We start from the raw sequence: 24,193 nt of genomic DNA, 5'->3' as shown, positions 1-24,193 counted from the left end.
ACCCAAAAAAAGCCTTAAAGGGGAAAGAACAAAACAGAAATCACTTTACATGTGGAGGAACAAGATCTGGCAGAAAACTCCTATCTGTTTTACTGCCAGGCCCTACAAAGAATTATAATCATGTTAAACCAAATGTCAAAGCAATGATAATGCCAAAAAAGCTCTAACGATGGATTTTTCCAGTTACTCTCAGAAACTCCCGAGTAAATCAGAGACAGGGAAAGTCCCATGACACTTGTCTGTTAACTTTTACTGTTAAATGAGGCATATCAAAGAGACGGCTGTCATCTTCAATATTTTAAATCATAATTTCTTTTTCGCCTCGTGCTTTCCTTTGAAAAGAGTTATCAGTAAAATTACGGCCACTTGCTTAAAGTTCTGCTTCAATGGAAACAGAACCTGTGAATGATCACCTTGCCCCCAAGCACTGAAATGCAGGTGCTCAGCAAGAAACAAATTCCTTATTTGCCTGCTTTAACATTACTTAATGTACATATGATTAGAGTCCCTTTTCTCAAGTCGATGAAGCAAAAACCACATTAGTTCAGGACAACCGAGTGTGTAAATAAGTCTGTTGAAGATGACTTTTATCCTTATGCTCTCTACTTACTTCAGTTGAATAATTTATCACCGGCCTGAGTAAAATGAGATTTCTGACCTCTAGGGAGATGGGATGCATGAAAGGAAAAGAGATGAAACATTTCACCACAAACTGAGGGGAATGTCCTGATTGTGAGGCTAGGGGACACATTTGTGGAACATTTGCCCATCGTTGACATTTTTAAAAGACCTGAATGGTTTGCCTGGATGCGAGTACACTCTGAAATTGTATAGGAGGGGGAAGAGAGTATCTAGCAACACTCACATCTTTTTTGTAAAATAATGCCAAAGAACTTTATCTTATTTTTAAAGCTGCTTCACAGAATTAGTGCATAGACAAGAGACCTAAAGGTCTGATCCAACTCAGCATTACTCATAGGGGACTCACTGAAATCAATGACTAAGTTAAGTCTGTTAAGCTCAATGGGTCTCCTCTGAGTAAAATCTGGGACTCAGCTAGATTGGTAAAGAAAAAGTGTTTTACAGTAGTACCTCGGGTTACAGATGCTTCGGGTTACAGATGCTTCAGGTTACAGACGCTTCAGGTTACAGACTCCGCCAACCCAGAAATAGTACCTCAGGTTAAGAATTTCAGGATGAGAACAGAAATCGCACAGTGGTAGCGCGGCGGCAGCAGGAGGCCCCATAAGTTAAAGTGGTACCTCAGGTTAAGAACAGTTTCAGGTTAAGAACAGATCTCCAGAACAAATTAAATTCTTAACCCGAGGTACCACTATATATATGCATTATATATGTGATATACAACAGTGACACCAGATGGCGTTGTGAAACGCTTCTTTGATGTGTCTAGATCCAGCCTTAGTTGAATACTACTCTAAGGGCCCAACTACATGTGACATTTACCACGTAGTTCGCCATTTAATTCAAGCTTCTTCTTTCATAACTGATCTGAAACAGGGCCCTCGCATGGGGGAGTGCTTTAACTCTTTCCCCCCGCTCTACTCCCTTCTGAATTGGGCCCCTCATACCTGCAATATGCATTAGCGGAGGAAAGCTCCAATTAGACCAAATGACAGAGTTATTTCCCAATTGCCACCAGGGCGCACATGATCTCTTATTAGAACCACAACAAGGAGGCAAAGGGTTACAAATAGAGGTCTATATATCATCTCACACATATAACTTCTCCCAATGACATAATTGCTTGGATCTATTAAAGCACACTGCCTAATGCGAGTACCGTATTTTTCCATGTATAAGACACCATCATGTATAAGATGACTCCTATTTTTTGAGCCCCAAATTAAGAAATAAATAATTGCAACATTCCATGTATAAGATGACCCCCAATTTTAAATTTTAAAAAATTGGGGGGACATATAGTCTTATACACAGAAAAATACAGTATTTTGATGCCTCTACCTTGCATGACAAACTTTGGGTGTGGGAAGGATGTAATCAACTACTGATGTGTAAGACTGGCTCTTCATTCCAAAGTGAAAAATCTACATCCTTTAATAAGCATGGTTCAGAAATATCTTTATTCTGCTCAGTGAAGCAAGTATACAATTTAGAGTGGCAGATAAGGCTAGAAGAGGTGGGGTACTGGTAGCAGGTTTTTTTTGCCTATATTAAAATGCATCTTGGGCAAAGTACCCTTAACTTTTTCTTCTATGTTTCCAGCTGATGAGTAAACAATTTAGATGGAAAATGAAATTTTTGAACATAGCTGTTATTGGAAACAAATCAATTTTTATTCATCTTTGGCTACACCACTGTTGAGTTCTGGGTGGTTTGGTACAAAGAAAATCAAGCGGCTATGGATGGGTGAAAACCCTCTGTGCCCAAACTGATAGTTCAGAGAGAGAGAGAAAGAAAGAAAGAAAGCTTCTAATGAGGTTTCAGGGGAATGAGTCGGTGTTGAGCTGAGACTGAAGAACTCTACAGTTTAGTAGGTAGGAGATGCAAAAAGGAAAAAATACAAGGAGGAACATTCTAATTAACAAGAACCAGGAGAAAAGGTACATCATGAATTTCAATAGGGTACGGGTCATTATTTAGTATCCACCAAATATCACCATCATCTTTGATTTTTTTCTTGTAGCACAACCACAGCCAATTTATGTTCCTAGGGGGGTCTGTATCTTTTTCCAGACAATGGTATAAATACTGGAAATGCATTTTGCTTCACACAACAAAGTTCTCCCTTCACATGAGGTCAGATTCTAAAATACAATCAGCTCCACCTAAGGACTTCACATACAGGCACATATATAAAAAAAATTTGCATATAAAATATTAATGTGAAGAAGCTTTCTCCCACATAGTGTTATTCATGAGGGGGAAAGCTATGGGCAACATATCTTACTGACCTTAATTAAAAGGCCTATTTTTATATTCTATTATTGTTCTACTTTTCAGCCATTGGTCTCCAAACTAGATGCCACTTGGCCAGCCTGGGCCAACTACCATAATAGAGGGGAAGGAACACATTCTCTTGACTATGAGCAGTAAGCAAATAAACAGAGGTGATGTTTTCTTCTAACATTCATTGCCTACTGGTGGGCATAGACATTTCTGCATTTGAGTGATTTTGTTTATAATAGGAACAACATTAGGCCACTCTAATATGCCTTCTCTATTCTTTCCTGTGGGTTGGTTGCTTAAGTCATCCAGAGGAATTTTCACCACAGTCCAACTCTATGCTGAATGGTCTTTCAAGTAAAGAAAGAGGGTGTACAGGCATCCTTCTTCCGACAAATTCTAGGAGCTCCAAATTGCGTCTCCTACTTGGCTTTGTGTGCAGAGCTAGGCCAGCATCTCTTGAAATCTAGGGGCTGGATTATGACTTTCAAATACTGGCTAAATATTCATTTTAATACAGACCCAGAAAGTTTACTAACTTCTTTATTGAGAGATACACATAATTTTATGTAGTTTTCTGTTATTACCCTCAAACTCAGGCAAATAGGGATTGCAATAGATTCCCTTCTTCTATCGGATGAGTCACAAATCTTCTCTCTCATCAAGCAGAGACCACTAGACCATGAAATCCAAAAACTCCCAGCCTTTTGTATGTTCATCTGCTTACTTAGGTTTGAAGCCCCACCATGGAGTAATGCCTAATTACTTTTATAATTTAGATACTCCATTGCATCACAGAGCTTTTATGCTAGCTCATCTAAATACATTTCCTTCCTCTGTTTTGTCTGGAAGGTGTTTTTTAAAAACAAACAAACAAAAAACAACAAAACCCTTCCAGAAAACACCACATAGAATATATCACATAAATTTGGATTGCCCTCTTCTCAACACCCTTTGCAGAGATCTCCTAGTGCCTCCCTTACAGCTTAAAATATTGATTTACAAAGAATTTGTAATCCAATATTTGTTAAGGGATGATACTCCCAAAACTACCAAGATTGTTAGCTGAGATTTTTAAAGCTAAATCTAAAGTTGCCTGATTTACTCAAGGGGGCTGTCTAGTCTTTTATATATTGTATGTGTTTGGATTATTGTATTTGGATGACTTTGTATGATTTTATTGTTTAAACTTATGCCAATAAAGGCCAATAATAACAAGTAAAGAAGAATTTGTACTGGATGGCCGATTGTTTTTTCTAACTCAGCAAGTTTTGTGACTTAACATATGAAGCAGACAAATTCAGTCATAGCATAATTCTGTCTAACCTGTACTGTTGACTCTAGCAATAGTTCTTCTAGATCTACCACTTGCTATTCTTTTTCAATAAGACAAAAAGGATTCCATTCATTGAACCTAGAAATCTTGGCATGTGCTCTGTCACTCAGCCATGCCCACAACTGCATAGCTTCCTTCATCCTCTGAGTAAATGTTAAAGAAAGATTCTGAAATCAGCTGGTGGGCCATTTTGCCCTTTGATTTTCTCTCACTCTAGTTGCTTCGCTAGCTCTGCAGCTATAACTGCCCAACTTGAAGAATGTGTGTGTGTGTGTGTGTGTGTGTGTGTGTGTTCCTGCATGCAGGAATCTTTTGCCCAACGTGGGGTTTGAACCCACAACCCTGAGATTAGGCGTCTCATGTTCTACCAAATAAGCTATCCAGGAGAACTCTGAGTTTTCTTTTTTATTCATTCCTTTTCATTTTCTCATTCGTTCCCTTTCATTGTCTTACTTGTTCCCTTTCTTTTTCTATGCTGATTCTTCAAATATTGGAAAGAACTCCCCAGTAGAATTACATTGCTTGTTCTGGTAAAATATTTATTTTTGAAAGGCAGCTAGCTTACTTTGCATCAAAGGGTGCCAAATAATTCCTCATTAGGCCCAAATAATTCCTTATAGGCCCATTTCAGCTGCAACATGAATAAAATTGGGAAGCTCCGTTTTATCAGTTTTAATTGGAGTTGACCCAGACCCCAGATGTATCTTAAATAACTAAATTATCGCTAAAGTTCTGTTTGAAGGCTAATGTACCCATAGGAATGGATCAGTCCATCTGTAGAAGCCTATTATCTACACAGATTACCACAATCAAACAAGCTCTCCTCCAGCACTACCATTAAGCATTAAGAAATCACAGGGTCAGGCAACAGAGAACAATGTGCTGAATCTCTCTTGTCTTGAGAGCCAGTGTGGTGTAGTGGTTAAGAGCGGTAGATTTGTAATCTGGGGAACTGGGTTCGCCTCTCCGTTCCTCCACATGCAGCTGCTGGGTGACCTTGGGCCAGTCACACTTCTCTGAAGTCTCTCAGCCCCACTCACCTCACAGAGTGTTTGTTGTGGGGGAGGAAGGGAAAAGAGAACGTTAGCCGCTTTGAGACTCCTTCGGGTAGTGATAAAGCGGGATATCAAATCCAAACTCCTCTTCTTCTGCTGCTGCAATCCTTTGTTGCTTTTTCCATCACTCTACTACTAGTGGAAGACAACTGCCTGAAATGTATTTGCTGAGGTCCTCTATAAGTTTAGAACCCTAGAATGGATAGTGGTGACCTCTCACACATTTCCTTAACACTTAATGGTAACACGTGGAGAGCACTACAGAGGTATACAAATGTGATACAGTTGCTACAGTAACTAACTTCATTCCATTGGCAATATGTTCTACTCTTTAGATCAAGATTCCATGGAACTAGCGTCACAAAATAACTAGTGTTATCATAGCAGAATCAAAGCATCATATACTGTTTACAGTAATTTTGAGGTCTTAATGTTTCAGTGAATGGAGTATACAAACATTAGGCCATTTTATGCATTGCCCCAAAACAAGTAAGTTTGCCACAAAGTGCACATGTTTTCAAAGGCAAGTTTACCACATTCATACTTCACACTTTTAGGCACACACTTGGTGTACATCTAAAAGATATAATGTGAGAAGTGGTTCTTGATCTAGAGTCCCTTCCACCACAGTCACCCTTCTGTAAAAGAACAACTATGCTGATCGACCTCTTAAGGCCATTGTCAGAACAAACAAGATAGGGATAGTAAGATACTTGAAGCTCAAGCCCATTAAAAGCCTGTTGACTTCAATGGGAGTGAGCTGACTGCATGCTTAACCCTTCCTTTTAAATTCTGGATAGACTGTCAGAAACAAGAGTAAAAACAGGAAAAGGTTCTTACACCCTCCATAATTTTCTGGCTGCAAATACAAGTAGTTGGGTTTTTCCTTTAGTATTCATACTCATACACACACAATTTTAAAAGAAAAAGAAAAAAGAAATACTAGCTACAGTGAATGCAGTCCACTGGGAACTGTTCCATGTGAAATGAACAAGAGTCACAAAGGAGCAGTGCAGCAACTATTCGCTGCATTGCTCACCTGAGTGTTTTTGCACAATTCCCATTCACTTCAGATGCAAATTGATACAATCACTTATGATTTATAGAGGCAGCTGGTCATTATTTTTTATAAGCCCATTGTTTAAAACATTTGATTTTAAACAACACTATTACTGTAAAGTTTTATTTGCATCAGCAGAGAAAGGCGAAAGCAAGGTAACAGGAACGTTCCCTTTCCTAAATCATAAACTCTCCATAAACTAGGACAAACTGGGCTTCGAGGTCACAGATCCAAAGCTATGCAGTAAAACTAATCAGTTCTTTGGACAGGATTTTTTTTTTTAAACTGCTGAACAATCTCTGGACCAGTCAGTCAAATCAAGCCTTTCTGAGAAAAGAAGATTAAAGGGAGTTGCTTAAAATACTTGGAGGGGAGGAAAGATTTAAGCTTTATTACTGAACAGTATGTACAAAATAGTCCATAATGAAGAGGGGAGGGAAAACACCGAAGAGGTCGTCCTCCACCACTATAAACAGAATGTACTTAGTTTTATAGCAGGCATGGGAGATGAAAACAATTGCCCTTTGAGTAGGGAAAATTAGGAGAAGTGTTTTCAGTATTGATTGTGTGTGAAATTATTTGCAGAAGTGGGACACTAAGCATGATATGGAAAACCTGGGAGGGAGGGAGAGAGAGGGAGAGTAAAAGAAAGAGAGAGAGAGATCACACATATATTGATATATTGTATGCATGTATAGGTATATGAACCCAGGGTATGCTCTGAAGGCTTAAGCTGGTGACTGCCTGGAAACCACAGGCACATTGCTTTAGGTTAACACACATATATATTTGTGTGCACATGTGCATGTGTGTGTGTGCATGCACATATATACACACACATGCATACATACTCTGGGTAGCATACAAAAAATGATAAAAACATTTAAAAATCCACATCAAGAACCTCCTATACACGGCAGCAATGATAAAAATGGTAATTTAATATCAGAGAGGGAAGCCAAAGATCATAAGCAGCAGCAACTAATAAATAAAAGGCATAACCATTTCCATGGAGTTGATCCGATGCATGAACATACCTCACGATGCAGGAAATTAAAAACATGGCGGTTAAAAAGGTGTGTGAAATGTCAGGCGCTGAAAGGACATTATAGTACAGTATGTGCCTGACCCAGCTCTCTTGAGGGCGGCATTCCATAACCCAAAGGCCATTGCTAAGAAACCCCTTTCTCTTGTGGCAAGGGCACTTGGAGAAGGGTCTCCATTGATGATCTTGGGACTTGGATAGTTACATATCGAAAGAAGCAACACATCAACCACGAAGAACTTTGGCCCTATCTATACTGTGCATTTCCATACCACTTTAAATAGTCATAGCTCCCCCCAAAGAATCCTGAAGTATGTTTAGGGTGCTGAGAGTTGTTAGGAGATGCCTATTCCCTCTCACATGGCTATAATTCCAGAGTGCTTTAACAATCAATTTCTAATTCCAGGGAATTCTGGGAATTGTAAAACAGGGAGGTTTCCTAACACCTGTCAGCATGCTTCACAAACTAAGGTTCCCAGAATCCCAGTACAGGGACTCCATACTGCTTTAAATGTATTGTGCAGATGGAGCCTTGTATTGATTAAAAAGTATACTCCTGACCAGATGGATACTAGAATCAGCAAGGGATACCCACATGACCTGAAGGTGCTGCTGTGCAATGCCAGGTCAATGATTCATAAGACCACTGCCATCCATGACTTGATCATGGATGGAGGACTTTACCTGGCATGTGTAACAGAGACTTGGTTGGATGAAGCAGATGGGCCTGTCCTTGCCGCTGCTTGTCCACCAGGTTTCTCTTACGCACAGCAACCCAGGTCATGTGGGCGGGGAGGGGGGGTTGCAGTGATTTTTAGGAAGTCATTAGTTTGCACCAGGTGTCCTATTGGGAAGACCCAGTTTTCCGAGTGCATGTTCTGGAAGTTGGGCAATAGGGGCAGTACAGGATTCCTTTTGGTGTACTGACCTCCCCGCTGCACCAAGGATTCCCTGCCTGAGCTGCTTCAGGTCATGGCGGATGTTCTCCTGGAGACACCTAGCTTGGTCGTCCTAGGGGATTTTAACATCCATGCCAACACGATCTTACAAGGGGCCGCTCGGGACTTCGTGGAAAGCATGGCCTCCATGGGGCTGTCCCTGAATAAGTCTGGCCCAACCCATAGCCGCAGACATGCCTTGGACCTGGTGTTTACCTCTATGGATGTTGGTAATGACACTAAGTAAAAGCGAAACGAAAGAAGTGCCATGGTCAGATAACTTCCTGGTGCAACTGGACTTCTCGGCGACCCATCCCCTCTGCAGGGAGCTGGGACCAATTCGGATGGTCCGCCACTTAATGGATCCAAATGGTTTCCAGAGAGTGGTAGGGGATGCTTTATCCCATGTTGATGGCCTTTCAGCTGATTCCCTGGTGGCCGCTGGAATGTGGAGTTAACCAGGGCTATTGACTGTTTGGTTCCGAAACGCCCTCTCTGATTGCATGGAGCCCGGACAGCCCTGTGGTTTTCCACGGATCTGAGGGCAATGAAACAATCGTTGAGACGGCTAGAGCGCTGGTGGCAGATAACTCATTCCGAATCTGACCGGACACAGGTTAGAGCTCAACGTCGAGCCTACCAAGTGGCGATAGCGACGGCGAAGAAGAATTTATTCACCGCCTCTATTTCATCTGCAGAAAACAGCAGGAGGAGACTTTTTCAGGTGGTTCACAATTTAGCGGAACCACCTGTAACATCGGGGCCCAGTACGGGCCACATGTTCTCCTGCAATGATTTTGCAAAGTTTTTTGCAGATAAAATCGCTCAGATTCGGGAAGAAGTAGACTCCACCGTGGGAGCAGGGCCAGGGCGGGAGAGTGCTAGAGTTTTGTCTAGTCAAGTTGAGTGGGATCAGTTCCAATCTGTTATCTCCGAGGATGTGGACAGGCTGCTTGGACGAGTGAAACCAACCACCTGTCTCCTGGATCCTTGCCCATCCTGGCTTATAAAAGCTAGCCAGGAAGGACTGAGCGATGGGCTTCGTGGGGTAGTGAATGCTTCCCTCCATGAGGGAGCCTTCCCAGACCCGCTGAAAGAGACGGTTATTAAACCGCTTCTTAAAAAAACATCTTTAGATGCGGCCACAATGGCCAACTATTGCCCAGTCTCAAATCTTCCATTCTTGGGCAAGGTGATTGAGCGAGTGGTTGCTGAACAACTCCAGGCACGCCTGGAAGAAGCGGACCATTTGGATCCCTTCCAGTCGGGATTCAGGCCTCATCATGGGACTGAAACTGCCCTGGTCGCACTGGTTGATGATCTCCGGCGGGCTAGGGACAAAGGTGAGAGCTGTTTCCTAGTTCTGCTGGATCTCTCAGCGGCGTTTGATACTATCGACCATAACATCCTTCTGGACCGTCTTGAGGGGCTGGGAGCTGGGGGCACTGTCATACAGTGGTTCCGCTCCTTCCTCCTGGGCCGTGTTCAGAAAGTGGTGGTGGGGGGTGAGTGTTCAGACCCCTGGGCTCTCACTTGTGGGGTGCCTCAGGGTTCTGTTCTCTCCCCCATGCTTTTCAACATTTACATGCAGCCGCTGGGAGAGATCATCAGAAGGTTTGGGCTGGGTGTTCATCAGTATGCGGATGATACCCAGCTCTACCTCTCTTTTAAATCAGAACCAGTGAAGGTGGTGAAGGTCCTGTGTGAGTGGCTGGAGGCGGTTGGAGGATGGATGGTGGCTAACAGATTGAGGTTGAATCCTGACAAGACAGAAGTACTGTTCTGGGGGGACAGGAGGCGGGCAGGTGTGGAGGATTCCCTGGTCCTGAATGGGGTAACTGTGCCCCTGAAGGACCAGGTGTGCAGCCTGAAAGTCATTTTGGACTCACAGCTGTCCATGGAGGCACAGGTCAAAACTGTGTCCAGGGCAGCTGTTTACCAGCTCCATCTAGTACGTAGGCTGAGACCCTATCTGCCTGCGGACTGTCTCGCCAGATTGGTGCATGCTCTGGTTATCTCCCGCTTGGACTACTGCAATGCACTCTATGTGGGGCTACCTTTGAAGGTGACTTGGAAACTACAACTAATCCAGAATGCGGCAGCTAGACTGGTGACTGGGGGCGGCCGCCGAGACCATATAGCACCGGTCTTGAAAGACCTACATTGGCTCCCAGTTCGTTTCTGAGCACAATTCAAAGTGTTGGTGCTGACCTTTAAAGCCCTAAACAGCCTTGGTCCAGTATACCTGAAGGAGTGTCTCCACCCCCATCGTTCTGCCCGGACGCTGACGTCCAGCGCCGAGGGCCTTCTGGCGGTTCCCTCATTGCAAGAAGCAAAGCTACAGGGAACCAGGCAGAGGGCCTTCTCGGTAGTGGCGCCCGCCCTGTGGAACGCCCTTCCAGCAGATGTGAAAGCGATAAACAACCTGACATTCAGAAGACATCTTAAGGCAGCCCTGTTCAGGGAAGTTTTTAACGTGTGATATTTTACTGTATTTTTGGTTTCTATGGAAGCCGCCCAGAGTGGCTGGGGAGGCCCAGCCAGATGGGCGGGGTATAAATAATAAATTATTATTATTATTATTATTATTATTATTATTATTATTATTAGGGTGGAAATGGCAAGAAATTGGGCAGTTTTCAACCTTTATTTAATATGAGTCATTTGTAAGGTGAGGAATTTAATTGTGCATTAATTAATGGCTCATGGAGTTTGCAGGACAAACATTTGTGCCTTAATGTTGCAGCAAAGGCATTGACTATAGTGTGAGCCACTGAGAACAAGAAATTTTCAGTTCTGTATGCCATTTAGTATTCAGATTATCTTTTATAAATCTGAATGCACATTGCAAACAATTATATATTTTGCTCCTATCCATATATTTTGCAGTTATTGAAATAGTTTCTATCTTTCAGGAAGAATTCAAGTTTTAATGCAATTTAAAGGAATTTAAGCATAATCTAGCATCATTCCCTAATTGCTGCTCCTTCTGAAGATTGTTTCTTTTAGAATTCCTGAGAGGCTTTAAAACAAGAGCTAATTACTGACCATTTGGATTTAATTGGAATCTAAGTGGTTGCCTTTTGAAATTCACCCATGTTTCAATACCACAGCAGAGCAAGGCACAAACCTCCAAGGAATAACATCTTGCCAATTCTTTGATTCATTCATTTTTATGCCGAAATAAAATTACAAGCTCAAGTAAGCAAATTACCTGAAGAAAGACCTCTCTCACATCAGAATTTCCTAAAGCACCAAGTCTTCTGATTGACTGCTATGAAACTATAGCAAAGAATGGAATCTGTCAGAGCCAGAAATTGCTGGATGCTGTTTACATCCTGGTGCAAACAGAGAGAAAAGCAGAGGCCTGATTTCTCACCCAATATTTCCAGTGTATTTTATTATTGCAATACACCTTCATGGCCAGTTCTGAATATACCTGGGCAGGAGGACACATATTCATGTGGTCAAACACAACTGTTAGACAAAATAGTGTGCAGCAATTCCTCAGATCAGCCCTGGTACCTGGCTCAAGACATTATTTAAGTAGTACTGATGGGTGAGCCTACACCAAATCATGGAACTAGTTGGGACAGCCAGCCCACTGATGAGACAGGGTGAAGCACCCGCCTCAGGTGGTAGAAGCACAAGAGGTGGCACCCTGCCTTCCCCACTGCTTCCATCTTCTGGAGTGCCCAAGCTCTCACTGAGTTTGATGAGAGGGGCTGTTCCTGTGCACGACAGGTGACAACACCTTCCGAACTGCCCTGGCTCTTAGCAAGATTGGCAAAAGGGGTGGCATTCCAGCGGAAGTGGGAGAACTGCGGACGGAATAGATGATCATGGAGCATTGTGCATTCCCATTTCACCTCAGGTGACAAAACACGATGGGCCTCGGCTGCCGGTTGGTATGCTTGCTCAGTTAAGCCAGCCATCCTTGTGTTGGCCGAGAGGCTAATGCCATAATCATGGGAGCTGCTGTCATTGCCCACCATTACACAATTTGCTGGGGGGAAAGAGGAGATTCATGAGGGAACTGGAACATGATAGTGTACATGATAGTGAGTGACCTTTCTTGGCTCAGGACATGGGATTCTGGTGAAAGAAGAGTCTCTGTTTTTGGAAGGTAGGCTATCTGAAATTCCTTGTGGTGGCTTTGCTTTCTCTTTGAAGCTAGGGTTGATATTTCCAGTGAGCTGAGGGCTGGGGTGACTGTAAGAGTCTTGGACAAAAGAGAGGGCTTTTACCTGGATGTTTTGGCCATGTTTGTCACTATTACATAGTGGTTATATCATTTCTTTTATTATGTATTGTGGTTACTGTGGGGGAAGGGGAATCATTTACAGACAGTAAGAATACAACAAAGGAAAAGAACAAAGCAACAACAAACCCCACCATCAAATCAATTGTCTCCTTTGTCTTTTCAGGTACTCAGACTAGCAGAGGAAGGGAGGAAAGAAAGAGCATGTCAGATAAACTAGGAGGAACGGAGGTTTTGCAGAAAGACTCATATTGAGCAGGGGCATAATGGGTATATCTGTTTTTAGTCACTTTTGTGACAATGTCCCACCAAACTGCCAGAATGGACTCTGATTCTGCCTTTCCTCCACAAAGCTTCAGCCGCTGTGCGAATTTTTCTGACAATGCAATAAAAAAAAGCTTTTATATCAAGAGTCAGTACTTAGTAAACATTAAGCCTTCCATCCATCATTGTGCTATTAATATATTTATTTTCTTTTTTTCTATTAACTGCTTTGAGACCAACTTTTTAAAAAGTTATATAAATAAGTGGAAGATGACTAAATATTATGTGAACTGATCTAAAGTGCAGGTAATGAAAGAATATCAGGCACCATATTCAAATTATAAGAAACAGGAACAGTTACAAATGAAGACATTTCCAGTTTTGCTGGCTTCCGGAGAGTTGCATAGAAAATATCAGAGATGAATATTCTAATCCCCTGAAGTGACTAGTAGGCACAGTAAGAATCGGAAAAGCAAACCAAAATTGAAAAATAACTAGAGAAGCTAACTATTAATGTAGCAGTTATCCCCTCTGGAAAATACAAACATATTTGATATAGTGCGGCTTTTAAAGTCTAATCCTATGCACATTGGCAGCAGAGCACACAATTTCAATGCAAGCTTTCAATAGTAGCATATGGGAGTTGCCTCTTCACCATTATGCTGAAGCTGTAGTGTCCATTGGCACTCAGCTTTAGCTGATATGTAATTCACATTAGTGTTATATAAGATAGCAGAATGTAGGAAGGAGCAACAGAGGGAGCCAGTGTCCCAACCAACTTTTTGCCCGTCATAGAATTTCACATAGCCCTCAGCTGCTTAGAACCAAAGCTCTAGAATAGCCAAGACAAATGTATTCTTTAAAGCAGGAGTGGAGAGAGTGGTCCAGGGTGTTAGGAGTTGCCTCCATCCACCCACCCAGCCATCCAGCCAGAGGTCTCCATCCCTGCTAAAGGCTCACCTGGTTTCACACATTGGAAGCTTTTCTACGCCAAGCTAAAACACTTTTGTTTATCCTAGCATATTGCTACCAAATGCTTTAAAGTACTTAGGAGGGCTCTTCACCTGCACCCCTCACTTTCCTGTTATGTTTAACCCAACTTTGGTGGTAGGTATAGCCCATAGAGCAGCATCCTGATTATGAAATTCCCTCCCTACTGAAGTGATGCTGTCCCCCATACTGCCATCATTTATATGTTGCCTGAAAGCATTTCTCTGCATCCAGGCAATTGGTATGCTCAGCAACTATGTATATATAATGAAAATATGTTTTTAGTGTTTAATTCCATTTTAAAAAATATTGCTTTATTTATGATGTTGCACAACTGCCTCCTTGGGAAGGCCAGGATAAAAATTGAGGTTAATACTACTACTACTAAATAGATGAGACCGTGCTTTGAAATTCTGAATAGAATGAAGGGCTGTATACATACATTTTAAATAAAAATGTCGCTTCTATTTATATTCAGGGTGATCCATAACAACAGTTACAGGAGTCTCTGGAGCTAGAGACTTGAACCTCTGGTTCTATGTTCCCTTGTCCTTGTGCCAAGCCACTCAGAGTTGCTGATGAAAGGGCTCCCAGCATTTATTAAGTTGTCTCAGGCTCCATATTAATTCTTCCAACCAAAGGAGTTTTTTCCTGACCTGAAAGGGTGATAAAATCTTCCATGTCAGATTTGGGTTTGCCAGGGCAACAGTTTGTTTGCATCTTGCATGCCCAGACGATTCCCTCTGCTCTCTTCTCTTTGCATAGTAGATTCCCCTAAGGAACCAGACCTGGAGACTAGTGCCTTAGTTGCACCTTACACTGCTGGTTTTCTAGCTTACCTACAGTTGAGCATCACAACAGCTGGTAATCTGTCTCTAAAACAGTCACATTTGGGGTTTCCCTCTTAAATGTATTGCCCAGCTGTATATTATGGAGTCTAAAATAGAACACATGTGAACAACATATTTGAGGGGAGGGGGGCTCAATTTCTGACTGCTGGAATTCCACTTGAGGTAACCTAATCTACACAGGAGAAAGATATACTGTTGTACCCAAACAAAGGTGAAGGCAAGATTCCAAATGGAGTCCTTCAGATGGGCATCCCTAGCCTGGGCGTGGTACAAATAGGCATCTCCAGGCTCTCTTCCAGTAGTAGGCAAACAGGAGAACTTCCTCCTGCAAGAACTGCAGCAGCTTCTGAAACTGAGGAGTGCAAGTGTGTGTTTGCCAGTAAGGGGACTGGAATTGTGCAGTCATACTTGCTCCATAGAGAATACCACTTTGTCTGCTGGACTGGAATATATGTGGCTGATAACAAAATGTATTTCTTTTACAGTGGTTACACAGAGTCTCAATGGAAGCTGTTGGTGACATGACTATTCATCTTACAACTGTAATAGTCAATCAATGGGCTTTTGTAACAGGTTTGTAATTTAAGTGAAGATGTTGTAAATTAAACACATTACAACACAATTAACCTGCAGGTGATGGACTCTGGAATATAAAACTCAGATTGCCACTTTTTGTCTGAAAATGAAAAACATAGCTCTTTGATTGCATATGGATTTCAAGAGAATGTGGCATTTTTCTTCCTGCTCATTCAAAAGCAGATATCCTAGAATAATCAAATGTGATGCAGCAGGCGTTTTCTAATCCCTGCATCATCATATCCTCATTTGGCTAAACGGATGTTTGCATTCTGGTACAAGAAAAGCTATCAATCAGTATCAATTCACATAACTGATAAATATATGTGTTTACTATATTTTCAGGACATTTGCCTTTTATTTATCTGGTGTAAATATATATTTGTAACCATGGGTTTTAAGACGGTAATGATAAAGGCACTAATTCTCACACACATATATAAAACTGTAATAAGATGCCTCTTGCAAGATTGATTAACATGTTGGCATTAATCAGTGAAAAAGCGCAAGAGTGAACGTCGTTGTAGTCAAGTTGGGCCTGCAAAAAATGTTATACGGCAGAGTGGAGTGTTCATGTTCAGGGTGCCAGCCAGCCCCTTTCAAGGATGCTCTGTTCACCTAGTTCTCAAACATGCCTTGAAAATTGCTGAGCATCTTGGTGGACCACTTAATGGTTTTTCTCCCTGCTCTAGCAATTGTAATACGTTGTGCTAGATGCTGCATGGTTTTTAATTGTATTTTCTTGCTTATTTTATTTTTGATGTATTGTACAATATCCTTCCTATCACTACTGATTCATCTGGCCCTTCTAAACAAGTGAGAAGCGAACAGAGGAGGAATTGCTTCCACCCACCTTGTCCTCTCCTTTGGAACAGCTCTACAGATGGAGGCCAAGGGAGAGGGCAAATTGATGAACAGTGATGACAGAGAAATGAAAGAGTGGCCCCACTCAGACAAGGGGACTACGGTCGACATCTTCTTATCCAAAGACCGCAACAGCTGGAGCTTTGTGACATGAGCTCTGCATGTACATTTCCACTTTGAGGGGTCAGGTTGTATCATCCACTAGTTAATCTCATCAAAGCCTCATGAACTGTTTGATAAAGTCTTGATGTTCTTCTCACTACAGAAAATGAAAATTCTTGGATATCAAATCAAATGTATTGGGTTCATGAACTTGGTCTCTCTTTTTTTGGTAATACACATGAGTGTGTGTGCATATAAAGATAACATTTCTGCTATTACTGTGGAGTGCATTGCAAGCACATACATCAAAGGAAAGGCTTTTGTAACATGTTCTTGGAAATCATAAAGTCAGCAACCCACTGAAATCAAAATGTTATATTGTCAAAAAGCCAGTTCATTCTTTATGTATAGAGGAAGTAAGTTTCTGATCCTCTATTCCAGTGCAATTTTCTTCCATTTCAGTAAGGTTTTCAGAAGAAGCTGCCTGCATCAGTCGTCTTTGAAATGAATGGGAGTTTTACAAATTCACTTCAATAGGACTTGTACAGGACAACTTCCCAGTAAATTGGGGGTATAGTACTTTGAGACTGCATCACACAATTGAACCTTTCATTTCCGTTAAGTTTTTATTCAGTGTATACTGCACTGACTTAGTGCTTAGAAAAATGGGTATGAAATTTCCCAAAAATTAAACCAAGGATAAGAACAATAATTGACACTACCTTAAGAACTTTGCATCATCTCACCACCTCCTATGACAATATTCATATTAAGTTAACCTCTTTCTCAAGTTAGTCATCCTTAATAATTGCACTTCAGTAGTTGTTTTTTTTATAAACCAGTATAAGTACAATTCAACTGAAGTCAATAGTAGTTTCCACATTGATGGAGCCAGTCTTGTTGAATAAGAGAAAACTGGACATTAAGAGATTTGAGTAGAAATCATTGCATAGCTGTGGGCTCAGTTGCTGATGTTGACAAATCACCCATCTCTCAGGCTCCTCGGGGAAACAGAAGCAACCATTTGCCGAGTTCTTGGTTACATATAGCTAGCTCTACATACATACAGTCATACATCCAGGGCCTTTGCAGACATTCAAATGAACATGGTTAGAGTGTGGATGGAGTTTGCCAACTCCAGTCTATGAGGTCTGATACTGAATACCTAGAGAGGATATAGTATGGGCGGGGATAAGTTATTAGTGCTTTCTATGATGTCATAAACACCTGCCAATAGGCATTTGTGAAATTATTGTTATTTTTATTGTTTATACCCCGCCCATTTGGCTGGGTTTCCCCAGTCACTCTGGGCAGCTTCCAGCAATATAGAAAAAATAATAAAATATCAGACATAAAAAACTTCCCTGAACACAGCTCCCTTCAGATGTTTTCTAAAAGTTGTTTAATTCCCTGATATCTGGTGGGAGGGCGTTCCACAGGAAGGGTGCCACTGCCAAGAAGGCCCTCTGCCTGGTTGGTACAATGGCGAGTCATCAAAGCACTCACAGGTGTAACAGAAGTTCTAGTGGTAGAATAAGGCATGTAGACATTATGCAAATGTATGTGGCATAGAAATGAGCTGTTTTGGAGGCTGCTTAGTCCTCACTTTAGCCCTGAACACCTAGGTGTCATTGGTAACTTGAACACTGATCTCAGTTTTAACTCTGATACTAAACTCATCATACAGACACTTTGAATAATGTCAATATCCTCAGAGGTTATTTATTTCACACCAACATGGCCCTGATGTCACCAACTGATAGTAATTTATTCAGATTGCAGATCTTTGCCTTATTGCTGAGTGTTATCCCTGTCACTCTGTAAATCTCAATGAACCTAGGATTGAACCTATGAAACATAGGGACTTACTTCAGATTAAACATGCACAGCATTGTGCTACAGGCCTTTCAATTCCTTTCCACACCACATTCCCAAATGAACACTTTCCCAGGAGCTTAACCAAGCAAGAGACATAATTGCAATCTTTAGCAAATCCTGCTAAGTGGATTCTGGCAGAAAACAGACTCACTTAAATAAGAAGAGATTTATTAATCAATATAGACAGGAGAACATATATTTTCAGTGTAATAAGAAAATAAAGATAAAAAGAAACTATTTTTTTCTAGGAGAGAATCAAAGCATGCAGCTGTATCTTTTCATGGGTGCAGATAATTCAAAACCAGCTCCTGAAGTTAAAAGCCAAGACCAGTTTCTAATAAGTAATAATGACATGGCAACAGCAGCATGGTCAAAATTGCAACATTGGAAGTGCAGCTAATACACCTTCCACCAACTGAAACCCAATTGCAGCAATGCTTGCTCTACCTTTGTTTGCAGTTTTAAAAAACTTACAGTATTTGGGAATAAGTACTTTGGTTCAAGATGATGCAGATAAATGGAACAACAATCAATTGTTGAATGTATGGACAGTTTCTGCACTGGAGCCTGGTCTGCCATGTGTCAAAGAACAGGAAGAGATATCCCTTCTTAAGAAATACAATAGGACAAACTCACAAGAATTCATCATATGAGGGGAAATGGAAGCTATGAAGCTCACTCTCTGAAATTCCCCTTGTCAGTTTGGGGAAGAAGATGTTCCCATCTGTTAATGCTGTCAGTTTCCATACCTGACTGAGCTTAACAGCAAAGTACTCCTATAGTAGACTAATTCCTGCTACGTTACTAACCATATGATGTCATGCTGTGGTGTACAGTCTTGAGAAATTCGGCACAATACACCTTTTAGTGAGGTACACAAGTATATTCCCTACCCCAAACCCCCACTCAGCACTCTTCATCTGATCTGGCCAAGAAGAGATTATAAGCATCTGCTTCTGTTTTCAACCAACTGCTGATTATCATTTTATTTTAACTGGGAATTTGGTTAGTTTTCACTATGGCTCATCTCTGCAGATGCTGCTGTACAACAAATCGTCATCATTGACTGTTGAACATACTGGCTGGAGCCGATGGGAGTTAGAGTGCAACACATCTGGTGGGCTATAAGTTTCCTATCCCTAGGATTATCTGAAGCCAGGATCGGAAACTATTGTTTGCTCTCAGTTTGCTTGGACAAATCATGCTTTAAAACAACCAGAGTTTGTTCTTATATGGACAAAACAAATTATGTATAGTTGTAAATGGAAGTGGACGTTTCCCATCATCTTCTCACAGCCACACTGAAGAGCGAGAAGGAATGGGGGAGCAAGCTTGTGATGCAACACTAGACTATGGTTTTGTATTATGTCCATGCTTCTTTCTAGGTTCTGGAGTGCAGAGATTCAAGCTATCATCCTGATAGCTCCTTACTTTAGTGCTACATCAGAAGAGTTAGTGCAACCCTGGGACCCTAACTTAAGTTGCTACAAAGGTTCATGTTCCAATGTTTCTCCCATAATTTTTGTGTAGCACAGATGAGCCATAGCAGGGTCTTTGTATCATTCTTGAGTGGATAGAAGAAGAACAGGAAGAACACAGAGCCCCTTTCTGCCTTCTTGCACAATATAGCCCTATAGAAACCATAAGGGTCAGTGTTAATTGTGCATTACTACACGAAAAAAAGGACAGATTTTCCAGCTAGCAAGCTAAGAATGCTTCTTAAGAATGAAAGCAGGCTTCAGATGCAGCACAGCAATTTAAGCTGAATTAGGGCTGCTGGGCTGCCATTTTCATCTTCCATAATCTGATATTGGTTTCCACCACAAATTCAGTGCAATAATTAAGTGTAACTAGTTCCGAGATTGCATCCTAAGCCCCTCTTGATGTGCATTCTCTAAAGCAGCTCACACACTGTTGAACATATTCCCATTACGCATCAAGCTTCCATTTAATCACAAAGGGGAGCTCATTGACTTTACAAGGATTATTCATGTAGGTAGAGTGCATATGAGTTCTCAGGATCAATGTTAGATAGGATGCAAGTGAAGGCCTTTCAGGAACAACATCCAAGATAACCCTTTGGCATATTATGGGGCTCTTTCCATTATTTATGTTTGCATGTCTGGTGTGGATAGTTTCCCATGGCTGATCTCAGAAACATTCTTATTCTTATTTATTGAATTTATATACCGCCCTGTACCCAGAGGTCTCAGAGGTTCACAGAAGCATTATGGAAGAAGGATTATTGCTGCTTTTAATTTTTAATGCATATGTCCCTGCAGCATTTTTTCCCTTTATTATATTGCTATTGCACTGTGCTCTCATGTTATAAAGCACTATTCAGACTGGATGAGATATAGGCATTTTCCTATACAAAAAACTGTTACGTACTCACAAAAGAAAGATATGAAATACCCAGCATCATCAAGTCCCACTTGACTTGCAAGGAACATCTTGCCTGTTTTGTAGGAGAGAGATCCTATCAGCATGAGAACAATTTTTCCTGGAGCTTAATTCAAATTATACAGCCATATGCCTATGGATATAACTGAATTCCTTTCCATTTAATAGGCCTTTCTTCACAGTTACAAAGCATTAAATCTCTGAGATGGTCTCAAAGTTTCCTGGTTAAAGGACAAACTTAACATGCATCTGTTAGCCACTTCGCTATGCAAGTTCAGTCAGCAAAAGGAAACATGTTTGGGAATCCTGCTTGAGTCATGTATTCTTCTTGTTGCTTTTCCCCAGTGTCTGCTTCCGTTTCTTTTGATACTTGGTATTCACTGTCTCACTTGACTGACACAAGAAGCCCACTGTGGGAAGAAACACTTCCTCTGAACTTTGCCTGGTTTCCATGGAGCAAAGTTTTCCCTTTAATTCTCTCTCCAGTAAACTGCACACATGTGCAGCCTTTGTGGTGTATTTCTACCAAGTAATCAGTATCAGTGTGGGGGAAAAAACTGACACACCATCACGCCAATGGATCAACAAAACTGTACAATTTTTAGCTCCAACTCTTCGTTCAGATTCAAAGAAACACTTTCTGGCTTGGCTCTTGAAGTCATCAAGTCACACTGTTTCTTGGGTGCCATTATTATTATTTTTTTACAAAGAATAACCACACTAGCTTCAAATGTCCTGTCAGCAAGTGTTTTAAATGCTGTATCTTTTATTTAAGGTTGTGCTTTGTTAAATAGGGAGAAGCCGCCAACATTTCCCTAGTTTGACACCCCAAACAACTTGATGTGAAGTGTGAGCACTTCAACACATCGGTTTCAAGCGAGTTAGACTGAATGGAACCACCAGAACATAGCTGACTTGGAATTAATGTAAACTAACATCCTCTAACCTACTTGCTCTCATACACATAAACACACTTCCACACAAACACTTGGAATTCAATGGGTGAGGGGGGGGCAGGGAAATTAACCCCTTACTGCTCCATTCTTGCAAATGCAAGGGGTGGGGGTAGAAATCCAGACGTAGTAGTTTCCAAACCAAAGATAACCTGAAAAGGGCACCCTAAAGGGGAACAAAACCGTTCCTTTTTGAGGACTGAGTGCTGAAGAGTGCAACTCACCTTAAGAAACCCCACACACGCTGCACACAACCAACCAAACTTCTTTTGCTCGTTCTGTCTATTTCTCAGACCTTCTGAGTACAGTAGCTGCATTTGGAAAAGTGGGGGAGAGTGCTACTGATCCAAGAAACACGAGGAAAGAGAAAGAGAAAGCCAGGAGGCAATCCATAGGCGACACAAACACCTCCCCAGGAACAGGGACCGACCAGAGTTGGGGGGGGGGGGAGGCAAGAGGTCAGTTGCGTGCACTGCAGCCAGCCAGCCTCTCAGCAGCCCGGGGCTACGAGTGTGCCCAGTCACCACCGCACACTGCGGACCTGGGCAAGCGCTTCAGCAGGTAATAAGTCAAGCTTTCCAAGTCATGTGAAGGATATAGACACACACACACACATAGAAATACATGCATAGAAGAATTACTGCCGGCTGATTTTTCTCACAGCGTGGTTATGGGGCGGGGATGCCTTACCCCATTTTCATCCCTGTGCGTGCGATTTGTTATTTTAAAGGGGGGGAGGGATGTATTTCGTGCCTAAAAGCCAGCAAGGCAGATTTCCCCTATGTGAAACAAATGCACAGCCCAGCCCCGCCGTTCCGGGCCCCCGCCCCCCTCTCGCCCGGCACTCACCGATCCGGAGCACTTGCTGGGAAGTCTGGGGGACGCCTAGGCAAAGGTAGAGCAGGAGGAAGAAGAGTCCTGCGCCGGCCTCCATCGCGGAGTGCCTCGGCTCGCAGCAAAGGGGTCTCTCCATCTTCTTCACTCCTCGCCTGGATTCATGCTTCAGCCTCTCGGCTCCGCTTCTGCTCGCCCCTCATGCAGAAGCTGCTGCTCCCACTCGAGCAGGATCGCGATCCCTCATTCTTGCTCGGGGTTTTGTTTCATCCTGGTAAGGAGCGGCGTGGTGGGTGCTTGCGGGGTGCAGGGGGTCGGATCGCGGTGTGTGTGAGGGTTATATTTACACCATGAAGATCTGCCGATCTTGCTGCTTGAGGGGATCCACTACGATCCTTCCCGTCGTCTCCCACCCCCCGCTTTCTCCCCCTTTTAGTCCATCACGCTACCCCTCTGCATCCAACAGCCGCCGGGGATGCTAAGTGTGTGTGTGGTGGGGAAGGAAGATTTCCTCGCAGAGATCAGCGAAGCGGTTGGTGAGGTTGGAAAGTTGCCGCTCGAAATGGCCGGCGACGCGGCTCCCTCATGAGACCTGCCGCCAAGTGCCAAAGTGTCCCTCGGGAGAAAAGGCGCGCGAGCGGGGGAAAGATCCGGGCTGGAGCGAGAGGGGAAGCGGGAAGGTCCCCCGGCTGAGGCGGATCTCCAGCAGATGCGAGCGGGGACCGAGGCGCAGCTTCTCCGTGCGCGCCTGCCTCTCTCCCTCCGTCTCTCTCGCTCTCTCTCTTTCCCCGCACAAACTAAACTACTTTGGGCGCCTTCGCTCCAGCATTGATTGAGTCTCTGCTCGCCGCCTGATGATCCCGGCCAAGCTCCTCTCCGCATTGGCCGGCGCCGCTCTCGGGGCTCATTAAAGGGGACACTGTCAACTCCAAGCCGATCAATTGGACGGAAAGTGAACGAAAATCCTTTGGTGACGTCAGACGGCGCAGCGCTCCTCTCCGGCCCGCCCGCTTGGCAGGTCTCTCCTGCCCCTTCGTCGCCTTCGCCTACCGAATTAAATACTATACGGAGCCGGGGTCCCTCGGGGGCCGCTGAGACTCAGCTCGGCGCGTGAGGAGATCGGAGGAGACAGCGCCGCTGAGCATGTGCAGAGTGCCTTTCGCTCGCCGCTAGTGGCAGGCTCAACCCGATTCGGAAACGCAGCTTAGAGGTTGCGGGGCTAAGCAGCGAGACTAAAAACTCTCCCTCCCCGAGCAAGCTTCCCGGCGTGTAAATGGCTCAGAGCCTGCAGCCACGCCCTCAATAAAACTGCAGGGGCTGCGTGGATACATTTATATAGGGATCAGCTGCGAGTCCTGATTGGGAGGGGGAGCCCGGTGCTTGAAAAGTATGGCCTGAACCCAGCTATAGAATTGTGACGGGCTTCACTTTATTGCTTCCCTTATGCTGGTATGTCGCGATCACAGTGAAAACCTGAAAGGCTCATTCACTTGCCAGAGTAAGGGCAGTCCATCAGTTGTCCAGGTGCACCTGCAGGTAACTTCATCGCTCCTGCTTGGGGGGAGGGGAAGTCCAGAGACGACTTTCCCACGATCCACTTCAGCCACCAACACCTCATATCCAGCATGCAAACTGTTTTTAAAAAGCCCATGGGACCCTTTTCCTTGCCAGGAACCACAAGTGGCCAACGGGAGGCTGAGCGAGAGTCGGTGACAGGCAGAGCCACCTCCTTCCTACAAGTAGCAAGAGGAGACCGAGGAAGCTGGCAGGCAGGGGTGCAAGTAATAAAATTTGAAAAAAAATATGGAGGCGCAGGTAAGCCCCACTCCAAGCAACCAACCACAAGATGTGGTGTGCA

The 24,193-nt window shown here is 43.0% G+C and overlaps 1 protein-coding gene and 1 long non-coding RNA gene across 5 annotated transcripts in view; one reads left to right on the top strand and one right to left on the bottom strand.

The window, feature by feature from the left end:
- The window catches only part of LOC309368213, a 148,246-nt gene extending 144,462 nt beyond the window's left edge, over nucleotides 1–3,784 (top strand). The window contains exon 3 of the long non-coding RNA XR_014167617.1: nucleotides 2,983–3,784. This is a non-coding gene — a long non-coding RNA (uncharacterized lncRNA). The remainder of the gene's footprint in view (nucleotides 1–2,982) is intronic.
- GRIK1 (glutamate ionotropic receptor kainate type subunit 1) overlaps nucleotides 1–23,583 on the bottom strand; it is a 151,808-nt gene extending 128,225 nt beyond the window's left edge. For all 4 annotated transcript variants that reach the window (XM_081907991.1, XM_081907993.1, XM_081907992.1 and 1 more), the window contains exon 1: nucleotides 22,351–23,583. In XM_081907991.1, the coding sequence (XP_081764117.1) occupies nucleotides 22,351–22,474 (124 nt within the window). In that variant the 5' untranslated portion in view covers nucleotides 22,475–23,583. The remainder of the gene's footprint in view (nucleotides 1–22,350) is intronic.
- Nucleotides 23,584–24,193: the final 610 nt, after the last annotated feature.

This window comes from Podarcis melisellensis, assembly GCF_964234715.1.
Source record: "Podarcis melisellensis genome assembly, chromosome: 4".
NCBI lineage: Eukaryota > Metazoa > Chordata > Lepidosauria > Squamata > Lacertidae > Podarcis > Podarcis melisellensis.
Note: the sequence above shows the minus strand (reverse complement) of the source record. Positions and strands in the feature narration are given on the sequence as shown.